This window comes from Xenopus laevis, chromosome 7L, assembly GCF_017654675.1.
Source record: "Xenopus laevis strain J_2021 chromosome 7L, Xenopus_laevis_v10.1, whole genome shotgun sequence".
Taxonomy (NCBI): Eukaryota; Metazoa; Chordata; class Amphibia; order Anura; family Pipidae; genus Xenopus; species Xenopus laevis.
The window spans coordinates 67325064-67339572 of NC_054383.1; the positions used below are offsets into that span (position 1 = coordinate 67325064).

At 38.7% G+C, this 14509-nt stretch overlaps 1 protein-coding gene across 2 annotated transcripts in view; it reads right to left on the reverse strand.

Moving 5' to 3' along the window:
- exosc10.L (exosome component 10 L homeolog) overlaps positions 1 to 14509 on the reverse strand; it is a 45019-nt gene that overhangs the window by 9194 nt on the left and 21316 nt on the right. For both annotated transcript variants that reach the window (NM_001091353.1, XM_018224442.2), the window contains 7 exon segments: positions 2517 to 2578; positions 2834 to 3002; positions 3977 to 4050; positions 4166 to 4259; positions 4353 to 4427; positions 4532 to 4627; positions 4946 to 5052. In NM_001091353.1, the coding sequence (NP_001084822.1) occupies positions 2517 to 2578; positions 2834 to 3002; positions 3977 to 4050; positions 4166 to 4259; positions 4353 to 4427; positions 4532 to 4627; positions 4946 to 5052 (677 nt within the window).

Below are 14509 nucleotides of genomic sequence, written 5' to 3' on the forward strand. Positions count from 1 at the left end.
AATGGATTGAATAGATGACATGAGATCCACTCTGGGTACTCCTTCTTGTACATCCTTGATTAGGGATTCAGACCATGCCTGAATGGCTCTGGCTACCCAGGCCGAAGCTAAGGCTGGACGAAGGGTAGATCCAGCTGATGAATAAGTAGCTCTCAAAAAAACCTCAAGACGCCTATCACTTGGATCCTTGAAGGCTGCGGCATCAGTGACAGGCAGGGTTGTGGACTTAGACAATCTGGACACTGGGGCATTGACTGTAGGAGGCAACGACCATTTGTCCACTAAATCCTTGGGAAAGGGATAGGACTTTGAAAATTTTCGTGTAGCTTGAAATTTTCGTTCAGGGAAACTCCATTCCTCCTGTATGATGTTGAGTAATTGTTCGTGTGAGGGAAAGCATACAGAAGACTTGTGTTGTTGTTTAAACAGGCTTGTAGATGAGGATTGTTGGTCCGAAGCTGGGGTGATCTTCAGTATTTCTGTAACTCCCTTGATAATACTGTCGATGTCATGTTGAACATCTCTGACTTTGGAATCATTTTCTTGATCCTCTTCTTCACCTGAAGAGAAATCCGATGGGAGAAGTTCACCCTCGGAATGAGAATCTTCTCCACCCAGAGAAGAAACATCAGAGTTGGAATGACCGCCGGAATCCCCCTTGGGGCTGACAGGTCTTTTGCGTTTCCCGCTGGATTTTGGCCCAACTTAGCTAGGGCTCGGCATAAATTATCCGCAAAGGAAGGTAGGCTCTGGAGCGAGGCCAGTGATTGGGATAGTTGGATTGCCCATAGAGGAGCAGGGGGTTCTGAAGAAGTGCCCGCTGCTGAATCCTGATCTGTGTCTTGATGGGGGTTCCCTGCAGGAAGTGTCATTAGAGGAGTAGTTCCTAGGGAAGGTGTAGACCCCTGCCCCTTGGAGCAAGACCTGCAGATAGGCTCCCCCTGGCCCCCTGGTATTTTGGAATGGCAAGTTTTGCAAGAAAAATAAGTTACTTGCGCTGCTGTTGCGGGAGCTCCCCCCCCCTGGGGAAAAGTCCCTCTGACTTACCTTCTGCCATGCTAGTACCCTTTTGCAGTGTCTTTGGCACCTGCTGAGGGATATGCGACTGTGGCCCAATGGGTAATGCGGAGCTGGAGTGACCCTTAATGTCTGTTATCAGGACTAGGATAGGGCAAGTACGCTGTACTTTCTCCGTGTTTATTCGCTATGAAGCGAAGTAAGGGAGAGAGAGGAAGACAGAGCGCTCCCTGCTCTATTTAACAGGAGCGCGTCAGGGGAAAATGGCGCCCGTGACGTCAGTGCGAACTGTAATCTCGCGCCGATAGTAGAAAACAAAATGGCCGCTTTGGAACGCATCATGCGTTCCACAGAGCGCGGAGCAGCAGCCTGATATGGCGCTTCCTCCTTCTTACTGAAGTGCGCCAGAGATGCGAGCAGGCAGCAGAGAGGCAGAGAGGCAGAAAAACATCCCTTGAGGTAAGCAGACATGCCTCACATTAAGCACAGATCTAGGTTGACCCTCAAGTAGAAGCTCCTGCCCCATGTGATACCTGAGTGTGTTTAGGGAGAAGGGGCACAGTTTAGCATGGCAGTATGAAGCTCCGCAGGCCTCAGTGAGTGAGCAGAATATACTCACATAGGGTTTCTCCCCTCACCGGTGGGACCGTCTGTCACCCCTATGGGCGGGGAGCAGGAATTGTCCCTATGGTCGGTGTAGCCCCCTCAGGCTATGTTATGACCCCGGTGTTGTCCCTCGAAGGGGGTCCATACTGCTAGGGGTACAGGTATTCCTGTCCCCTGAGTACCCCATTTCTGTCTTGAATCTTCTTGTCTCAGGAGGACAAGGATTGTCCCTCCTCCTAGTAAGCAGGACACTTAAAAACTGAGGGATTATGGCAGTGTGGGGTTAAGACGGAGTCCCGGACACGCCCCCGGCAAATCAGTTCTAAGTGTCCTGCCTCCTAGAGGGTGGAGCTTAACCCCTAGAGTCGCTGTGTCCCCCTGAGACGACAGAGAAAAAAGACGAGGATTGCTGGGAGGAGCAGAGTATTTAATACCTAACCTATATTAACACTTTCCTATCCAGTGACCTGATAGGCGGGATTAACCCATGTTGGTGAATTGTTTACCATGGGTGACTTGGGAAAATGAGGTTGGCCTGTAATATAAAACTGATGCTACAGGGCTGATTATTAAATGCTGATGCTAATTGCACTGGTTTCTGTGCTGCCATGTAGTAACTATCTGTATTAGTACTAATCAGCCTTTTATTGTGACAATTTATATGCTGTGTATATTTATATTGAGTCGGCCCCTTAGCCCAGTAACTGACAGCAGCACAGAGCTTGTGCACTGATTCAGCAGAAAATAACATTGGGAGCTACTGGGGCATATTTGGAGGCACAGATCTTCCCTGCTTCCCGTACTTTTTACGGCCCTGTGGTAATTTCCTCTGTAGTGGAAGTTTACAGTAATTAGAACAAGATGTCAATCTTCCTGTTAGTATGGGCACTTACCTTCTCTTTAGGTGTCTGCTTATTGGGATCAAACTCAGACTGACTTTTCACATTACTGCTGCCTTTAAAAAAAAAAAAAAAGTTATAAAATGATTTGTTAGTATAGAACATTAGTTAGTATAGAACATAAATGATTATGATTGCTATATTTAAGAATATTGTTTTTATTTTAATTCTAAAAAGCTATCATAGTGCAAGACCATTACATAACATTAGACATTGCTTTCAGGCACATGTGATTCCATTTCATTTTACCCAATGCAATTAATATTGTTGACTGGTAAATTAATAGCTTTCTTTCATTGCAAGAAAAACACCTGCAAACATCTTGAAGTCTGACTTGCTATAATCAAAGGGGGTAAATGGTGTCTGAGAATCAGGCTTCTGTGTTTCCTCAGAATGTTTCATGCGCTTCTTGTCAGATTTCATAGTTTCAGACCCTGGTTCACTAGATACACGTTCCCGTTTTTTGTTGGATTCTTCATCCTTAAAAATTAGAGAGAGTATAGAAGAAATAATAAAGTGTAACCAGATGGTGCAATGATTAAGATTCAATGATTGCATGCCAGTATTACATTACATAGAACCATAAACTCAAAGAATCCAAATAATCAGGAGAGTGCAACTTTCCAAACATACCCAGACCACCTGAGAGACCCCACAGGTACAAAGAATTGGATCATTCATGCAGCAGTCAGTATATGTATCTTATTACTAGCCGTTGATTGTAAGAATTAGTTGATTTTTAGTGGTAGGAAACTAGCATGAAGAATTGTTATGGGCAAAAACTTAAATCTGAAAACAACTCTCATTTCATTGATGTAATGAAAAACAATTGTACATTATTTAAAACAGAATGGAAGGAGAGGAAAAAGGTGGTTGCTGATGCTGGAACAACAAAGTTGTATAACAAAAAATATCACATGCACGTTCAGAGCTTTACAGGAACAGTAACACTAAAAAACAAGTAAATCAATTGTAGCCCCTTCCAATAATCAGGGGCGCTCCACCAATGAGTCGTGTTGAGGCACTCGCCTCAGGCAGGCAGAGCCCCCCTGGTCGCCAGGGGCGGCAAAAATGTAGCTCCTGGTAACTAAGAGCCTTCTGCTGTGATTAACAAAGAGCAAAATTCAAAAGGTATTTTGGGTGCTTTGTAACCTACTAGTAATGTGTTTTTCTGTGGGCAACAAAGCACCCTACCAGTCCTACATAACCTGGTTTTAGAATACAATTATAAATGACAGACACACACACACTCACTCTACAAATCATGACAGAATTCCTTTAAAGTTAAATATAATATATGGGTTCAGATTTGGCCAAATCCTGCAAATATCACATTTAATAGAATATGTGCAAACAGCAATAGCAGCTGCAATCATTGAGCATGGAAATATTTTCCTGTAGGCTTAAAATAACAATTGCTAGGCGTCGTTTAACTACAGTTATCCTTTACTCACCTTTGCTTGTTCACGGACAGATTTAAAATTTTCTACACTGCTCTTAAAATCCTTTTTAGATTGTTCCCGAGCAGCTATTGCATGGAAAGCAAATGAGAAACAAAGTGTGAGAATGCTAGTTACCATGTATAAATGCTGCAGATGTAAAAGCATTCTATTAACAGAAACAAAAATTTAAATACATTTTACCTTTTTCTTCCCTTTTCTTTCTTCTGGCATCTTCTTTAGCTTTTGCTTCTTTTTCTTGCTGTGCCAGACTTACAAGCTTCCACTGCTTACTGATCTATCAAGTATTTAAAAGTAAGGTAATCTTAGTCATAACATACATTTTACTAATGCACAAGGTATGAATTACTTAATTAAGAAATGTACTCACTTCAAACATTTTTGTATTGGGGTCCAATTTAGCTGCTTGTGACACATGAGCCTGGCGATCCTCAGATGGCAAAAACTATACAAGAGCAGAGTAAAAATGAAATGGAAAATACATTACTTTGGATGAGGGCTAGTGTTTAATAGTCCATTATACTGTAATGGAATAATCTAATAATTTACCATTTTGAATGGGTTCTCAAAGGACTCCAAAATAGTTCTTGACTTCTGTTGTGAAACAGACCAGCTCTTTGATGGAATCTCTTCATCTTCAAAACCCTACATTAGGCATTTGACAAGTAAAACATTTTGCAGGCCCTTTTGACAAATACTATATTGCATCAAAATGTGTATATAGACTTTGTTGATAGATATAGGGTTCAAAAGACTGATTCCACAATAAATGAAAATTTATATTTATACATGCCCATTTTCACTGTAAGAAATGTAAGAACAACAAAGCTTAGATCTTATTTAAATAAACTACTCTATTAAAGTCAGAGCTGACCACAACCAAAATGGTCTATATTGTAAAAGCATCCACAAATTAATCAATAGAAATCAGTCTTATTTTAAGCCCTGCAAGAATAAACTTACATTAAACATTGTAATGCTGGCTCTTGCGAGTATGTATGCAGGACTAATAGGTACAGCTACTGCTGGCTCTTCATCAGTGAACAGACTTCCCTCTAAAAGCTGCAGCCCTGTGAAAACAATGATTGATATTGAACATATCTTTCCTTCATCTACTGCTGCACTGTAAGCTGTGACTTATTTAGAATTTAATATACCACAGCAATATTATTGTACCTCCTCCCCCACACCATGGGGAAGATGAATTGTTAAATAAATATTGAAAAAAGTCTATAATTCTGACCAACTGGGCCTTTGGAGTCAGTGGAACTGCTCTAACTGTTGTGCATGTGAATGACTGGGAAGAGTAAGATATATAATATATAATCACTGTACCTGTGAATAACCCGAATTCTAAAAAGTGGTAAATTTGATCTTGATAAGACAAAAGGAATGCATTTGGCCTTCAAAAATATACAAGCCACTTATACTCTTAGTGGGACTGAGTTAGTCAAATCCTTGATGGAAGAGAGATTAGGGGAATAAGCATTGCTGTAGCAAGCAATGCCAGCCAGCAGGGGTTTGAGCTGTATTAAAAAGGGTATAGATTTGAGGGAGGAGAGGATAATTCTTCTTTTACAAAACACTTGTATGGTTTAATCTAGAATATGCAGTGCAGTTTTGTTTTCCAGTGGTCAGATGCGATACTATTGAAAGAAGGGTATAAACATGGGGTGTGACCGGATGGAGCACTGAGCAGCCGCACGAGAGAGTAGCTCCCGACCCAATGCTGTATTTAATAAGCAGATTTGACCAGCAAACCTGCTGTGGGGAAAGATAACAAAAATAAGTACACCTCGGCTTCACAAGCAACTCCGATACCAATGAAAATTCCTTCTGTGTTGTCCTTTTTTGAGAGAACAGAGGAATCCGGACACACCGCAAGGCCAACAAAGATAGCGGAGACCTCCAGACGCAGCCCAAGCCCGACAGACTCGGTGAGTATTTTTTCATTGCCCTCGCAAACCCAAGATCTACATGAAATATTGTCAGCCTTACCAACAAAAGCCGACCTGCGGGAGATGGCTAAATCGCTTAAGGCAGCGAATAGGGTTGAATTAGCGGAGATCAAGGACTCCCTTATAGATATTGGCGCCAAATTAGTAGACATAGAATCGCAGGCCCAGAGCAACACACAAGCGGTCAAAATAGTCACCAATAGGGCAAATGCACAACACAAATATATCTATTTACACAGACGACATATGGAGGACTTAGATAACAGAGGACGTAGCAATAATCTGCGCATAAGGGGTCTGCCCGAATCTGTGAAGCAAGCAGACATTGAACGGCACTTAGTGAACTCTTTAACCCCCTGCTAGAGCAACCTCCTGATGCAGAGATAAAATTTGATAGGGCTCACTGCGAATCAAAGAGGGGACCGCCCGAGAGATATTATCTGTTGCTTACATAGCCACAAACTGAAGGAGACCATACTTCAGAAGGCGAGAATGGCAGGACAACTCTCTGTGGACGGCCACAAGATCGAGATATACCAGGATCTAGCATGGCTCACCCTACAACAGAGGCGCACACTTTGCCCACTAACTACAATCCTCACAGCTAAAGGCATCAAATACCAATGGGGATACCCAATCTCTCTCACAGCTAATCAGGATGGCAACTTCGTCACCCTTAAGGAACCAGATGAGCTACCACACTTCTGCAACCAGCTGGGGATCACCCCACCGGACCTATCAGAATGGAGGGCATTGGTGTATAACGGAGAAGAGCTACCAGAGATAGAAATCCAGGAATGGTCTTCACCCACGAAAAGAAGAAGTACTAACAAAACTACCAGAGAAAGAAATCAGCTAAGTGAATGAACATACCCTATCGGCCTGAAATTTATCTCTAATGGCGGGTAACTATGTGATCACGTACAATTAGTACATGGATGGTAATCTTCATCTGTAATTAATTCTGACATAACTGTGTGATGTAGGGTTTTTTTTTTCTTTGGATGTATCTTATAGACTGCCGGTTGACAACTATCTGGGTTAAGATCAACATCGGACTTAGTCCCAAAAACAAGGTTATGCGGGTTCATTTTTCAGGGTTTTTGCCTTTGAGATATATCCCACGAGTTCTGTTTCACTTGAATTGATTTCTTTTTGATGAACATTACCCATGTGCATTACTGTTATATGATATGAAATATACCTGTTTTGCTCCCAAAATCTATCCTCTTCAACTGCCTTTTTATGATTCTAGTTTTGAACAATTTTTCCTAATGATTTTCGTCTTTGGGAAATACCCTCCAGGCTGCTCTTTGCCGTCTTTTCCCAATAGGTCAGCAAATTTTCCCCCTCTTCCCTCATTCTCTTCCAACACCTCCTCTTGCTCCCTCTCCTTTAGTCCCCTTCCCCCCCCCTCCTTTTTTTCCTCTTTACCTTCTCCTATCTTCTTCTCCTTCTCTCTATCGTACTCTTTTCCTTCATTACTTTTCGATACCATCTATCAATATGTCAGTCACCCAGGTTTCGATAATGGATGTTAATGTGAATGAAAAAAGGGTCAAGAAGGAAGGCAGTCTACAGATATATCTCTCAAGACCCAAGACCAACCCAATTGATAGAAAGGGAGTCTACGGAGCACAATTTGTTTACTTTCCCTACAAAACCAGATCATAGCTCATTGATTGCAGAGTTATCCGAGGGAGGGAAAATCTTGCGAAAAATGTTTATGTTATGTATTTTCAAGTTACTTAATGTTGGGCAGTCATATGTTCTTTGTGCTAGTTAACAATGACAGTGATAGGGAGGTAAATTTCATACAATTTAAATTATACAATGCAAAATGATGCATGACAAATTACGCATGTCTTTAAATGCCAGGGGTCTCAACACCATACAAAAACTTAATAGTTTAAAATTGGAACTTAAACTAAACAAAGTCCACATCGCTATGCTACAGGAAACACATTTTAAGCACCAAAACACATCCAGGATATATATTAAGGGATACGAAAACGTCTACACGAGTAGACCTCAGCAAACCAAAGTTAGAGCCACTGCCATCATAACTGCAGGCTCTCTCCAATGGACACAACTTGATCAAATTACAGATAGGCTAGGACATTTGAATGCAGTCAAAGGCTTAATAGGCAAGACAAAATACACATTAGTCTCGATCTACTTTCCAAATACTGGACAGTTGAATATTCTTAAAAATATATTACAACAAGTAAATCAATTCACAGATAGCACACCGATTATTGGAGGAGACAAACTTTGCAGCCGAACCAACATTAGACTGTTCCTCCAAGAAATCCAGTCTACCAGAGCAGTACATAGCACAATCAAGACAAGCACTTCACACCTATAACCTAGTAGACACTTGGCGAATGCTCAACCCAGACGCAAAAGATTACTCCTTTTTCTCTGGTCCGCACCAATACTACTCTCGAATCAACTACCTTCTCATACCCCATATCAATCTCATCAGATGTGCAGAAGCCACAATTGGCAATATAACCTGGTCGGACCATGCTTCGACATTCCTACAACTAGTATCAGGAGGCCCCCCCAGTAAAAATTGGCAGTGGAAGCTCAACAAAGCGTTACTAGACAATAATATTTCTACTAATATAGCAAAATCATTACTAAACTATTTCAAAGAGAATGATACTCCTGACTTGAACCCACAAGCTGTCTGGGAAGCACATAAGTGTGTGATAAGGCAAACTAATCAAAATAGGAACCCAAAAAAGAAAGAGAAACAGAAATATGACCAGCTTTTATCAAATTTGAATGAAAAAACAACATTAATACCATAACTCGCCTGCTCTTCTGGACCAAATCACTTCAATCAGAAAAGAACTCAAAACTATATTGGATAATTATACTAAAAAGGCAATTTTTTTTTAATCAAAAACAACTTTACTTTGAACATGGGAACAATTGTGGTCGATTATTAGCCTCAGCACTAAAGAGCAAACAGAGAAAGAATCAGATCATGAGCATCAAAGACCACTTTGGAAAAGTTTCCCATGATACCGATAATAGGAGATATAGTTCGAGACTTTATAAAACTCTATACAACATACCTTCGGAACCTGATCAGAACCAAACGAATAAAACAGGTCTTACAATGGACACATACCTACAGACTACTCCCAAACCCCAAATACAAAAAGAAGATCTAGAAAGATTAGAGTTACCAATCACCAGAGAGGAACTAGACCATGCTTTAAAAACTACTCCCACACACGGCGGCTTTACATGCTCATACTACAAAAAGTTTTCAAGAATTCTACTACACCATCTTCAGTAGAACGTAAACACAATCATGGAGACCGGTAAATTGACGCCACGTTAGCCTACATAACCTTAATGCATAAAAAAAGGAAAGGACCCACTGGATGTTAAAAGCTACAGACCAATTTCCCTCCTCAATGTGGATACCAAACTATACACGAAAGTTCAGGCTGAAACCTTTTTTACCCAATATAAGAGATTCTGAACAAGTAGGATTTGTCCCTAGGAGGGAGGTCCGATATAACACCTTCAGAGTCTATAGCATCATACACTACTGTAAGAAAAGCAACATCCCATTGGCATTGCTCTCTACAGATGCAGAGAAAGCATTTGATAGGGTGAGCTGGGAGGCTATATTCAAATGGTTACACTGGCTGGGGGTAGGCCGTATCTTTCAACGTTATATTCAATGAAACCATCTCAGTCATTTGGTATCAACAATGGTACAAGACAGGGCTGCCCCTTATCTCCTCTCCTGTTCATTATCACACTGGAACCATTCCTACAAAAGATTAGACAAAATGCAAACATACCAGGGGTCCACATTAATGGTTTTAGTCATAAGATAACAACATACGCTGATGACACACTCTTTTTTATAACAGAACCCAGAATGCAAGAATTTGATACCTATGGCACTATAAGCAACTTAAAGATCAATCAGCAGAAAATCCAGCTTCCTCAACATCTCCATTGCCCAACAAGAATGGCAGCAAATACAACATAAATACTTATTTGCAATAGAACGCAAACATCTCACTTACTTGGCGCATAAGGGGGGTATATGATCACTACATATAAAAATATATAGGGGGACCATACAATAACTATCTGATGCTTTTTTCACCAGAAACAAGCATCTACTAGCATCAGAACAAAGGTTGTATGCAAGTTATGGTTGCACTGGCATATACATTAGATGGAAGAGTTTGGAAGAGTTGGACGCTTTTTGCAAATGAGAAAATACAGGAAAATACAGTGGAACATTACCTTCTATGGTAAATTGAAGAGGCTTAAGATTTTTTTTTACCTTCCTCTGGATCAACTAGCGGTTGGGCAGGTTTAATTTCAATGAAAATATTCTGGGGAGCATTTTCATCAAAGAGGTGGGAGCAGAGCCAGGCAGCTTACAATAAATGCCAGACTGGTGAAAATTTTAAACAGAAAGTTTTTAAGTTTTTTCTGTTAAAATAAAAACCTTTTTTTCTTCATAAGTCCTGTGTGTGCTAGCTTCTTTTGACTATATATATATATATATATATATATATATATATATATATAATATATATATATATATATATATATATATATATCTCTCTCTCTCTCTACAGTCTGGTCATTTCCCTATGGGACCAGACTGTAAATTATATCCTTATAAACGGCGCGTTCTGACGTCAGAACACGCCGTTTATTTGGGTCAGCACTTCCGCCGCTGCTCACCACTTCTCTCTCCCTGCAGCTTTACTGTACCTCTGCTCTTGCCCCCTCCCTTCTGACTGCCAGGATTGAATCGTACTCACGCAGCACATGCAGCAGGGAACGCTCCTCCTTTCCCCAGAGCCAAAACTCTAGCCACTGGGAGTGGCGATGTCAGCCAGTGAGTGATGTCTAAGGAGGCGGGTTTTGACCTTATTCGCTTATTCCCTCCTGTTAGGAGCAGCGCCGCTGTTTAGTGACTGCTGCAGCCTGACACGATGTTCGGTCTGCCAAGTAGCCCTGCTGCAGGAAGGCTCCTTAAGAGCAGCAGAAAAGCTTGTGCTCCGAAACACAAATGGGGATGATCAGCGCCTCTCTCCCTCTTCTGCTCCCCCTCCAACCACTCTGTCTGCCCCTCCCACACCGTCACTCAGAGTGTGGACGTCACAGCTGTGCTGCACCGGCACACCCCTCCCCTCTCCTTCGCTGGCTGGCTGGAGTCAGACTGTGTGACTGCCCTGTGTAGGCTAGGGAGACAGAGTGTGGAGGACTCGGCTCAAGAGACTGCTTCTGCAGTGTGCCACCATCCTCCATGACCACATGGTAAGCCTCAGTCAGTCTGTGCAGGAGTCTTATCTCCCTCAGTGCTCACACAGGCACACCCCTCCACAACTTCTCTTCTCTCTCTGAAACTTTAGATTATAATGAATAATGTACCCCCTACTTAAAATTTATAAAGATATTAATAGTCAGCTCGATATTATGTGACCTGTATAAAAGCACTCGGCCTGCGGCCTCGTGCTTTTATATGATCACATAATTCCTCGGTAACATAATATCTTTATAAATTACAGTAGGGGGTACATTATCCTATATGTACTATATATATACATATATACACACATATATATACATATATACACACATATATATACATATACACACACACATACATATACACACACACACACATATACACACACACACACATATACACACACACACACACACACATATACACACACACACACATATACACACACACACACACATATACACACACACACACACATATACACACACACACACACACATATACACACACACACACACACATATACACACACAACACACACATATACACACAACACCACCACACATACACACACACACACACACGACACCACACACACACACACACACCACACACACAACAACACATATACACACACACACACATATACACACACACACACATATGCACACCACACACACATATACACACACACACACAGTCATTATACAAAAACACACACACACATATAACACACACACCACATAGTCACACACACATATATACACACACACACAAACGTATATACACCACAGGCCATGTACACACAAAATACAGACTCCATTGCACACAACATGATATAGGCATCACATCCACGCACACACTATACAACACACAACAAAACCAACATATATTACACCACACACCACAATACAATTATAATACACTGCAACAATATATTACACACACATTAATACACACACGACACACCACACAACATATTATATAGCACACACACATAGTATATATTTCAAAAGACTTATATAAAACTATTAATATATGATATAAATTATATATTTTAACACATACATACAACACACACAACACTTACACACATATATATAAAGTATATATAATTATACTATTATATCATATAATATATACTAGCACTATATATATTTTAATAGTACGTACATGATATAATATATATATATACACATCACACATATATATATTTATTATACACACACAGAACCAAAATACTATACTACAGCACACACCATATATATAGTACCCCACACCACATATTAACACATACACAACACATATATATACACATACACACAACATATATATACACCATACACACAAATATATCATACCACATATACACACACATATATATACACATACCCACATCATATATACTACACATACAAACACCATATATATACCACATACACACCACATCATATATACCAGCATACAATAACATATATATAGCAATACACATAGCATTATATACACATACACAATACATATATATAACACATACACATACATATAATACCATGACACATACATATATATACACATACACATACATATATATACCACATACACATACATATTATACACATACACATACAATATATACACATACACATAATATATATTCACATACACCATACATATATATACACATACACATACATATATATACACATACACATACATATATATAACATACACATACATATATATACACATACATACATATATATACACATACACATACATATATATACACATACACATACATATATATACACATACACATACATATATATACACATACACATACATATATATACACATACACATACATATATATACACATACACATACATATATATACACATACACATACATATATATACACATACACATACATATATATACACATACAATACATATATAACACATACACATACATATATATACACATAACATACATATATATACACATCACATACATATATATACACATACAATACATATATATACACATTACACATACATATTATATACACATACACATACATATATATACACAATACACATTACATATATATACACATACACATACATATATATACAACATACACATACATATATATACACATACACATACATATATATACACATACACATACATATATATACACATACACATACATATATATACACATACACATACATATATATACACATACCACATACATATATATACACAGTACACATACATTATATATACACATACACATACATATATATACACATACACATACATATATATATACACCATACACATACATATAATATACACATACACATACATATATATACACATACATCATACATATATATACACACATACACATACATATATATACACATACCTACATCATATATATTAACAATATAACACATACATCTAGTATCACATACACTCATATATATACAATACACATACATATATATCCATACACATACATATATATACACATACCACATACCATATATATAACAACATACACAATACTATATATATACACACAGTACAAACATACAATATATACACAGATACAATACATATATTACACATACACATACCCTATTATAACACATACACATAATATATATGCACATACCATACATATATATCACAATAACAACATACATATATATACACATACAACATACATACATATACACACATACACATACATAATATACACATACACATACATACATATATCAACATACACATACATACATATAACAGCATACACATACATATATATACACATACACATACATACATATACACATACACATACATACATATACACATACACATACATACATATACACATACACATACATACATATACACATACACATACATACATATACACATACACATACATACATATACACATACACATCATACATTATACACATACACATACCATACATATCCACATATACATACATACACATACACATACACATACATCACATACACATACACTATATTAACATACCACTTACACATATATCACATAACACATAACAAATACACATACACATACCGATATTACACATACACATATATATAACACATAACACAATACATCCTATTACACATACACATACATACATATACACTACACATACATACATATCACATACACATCATACACATACACATAC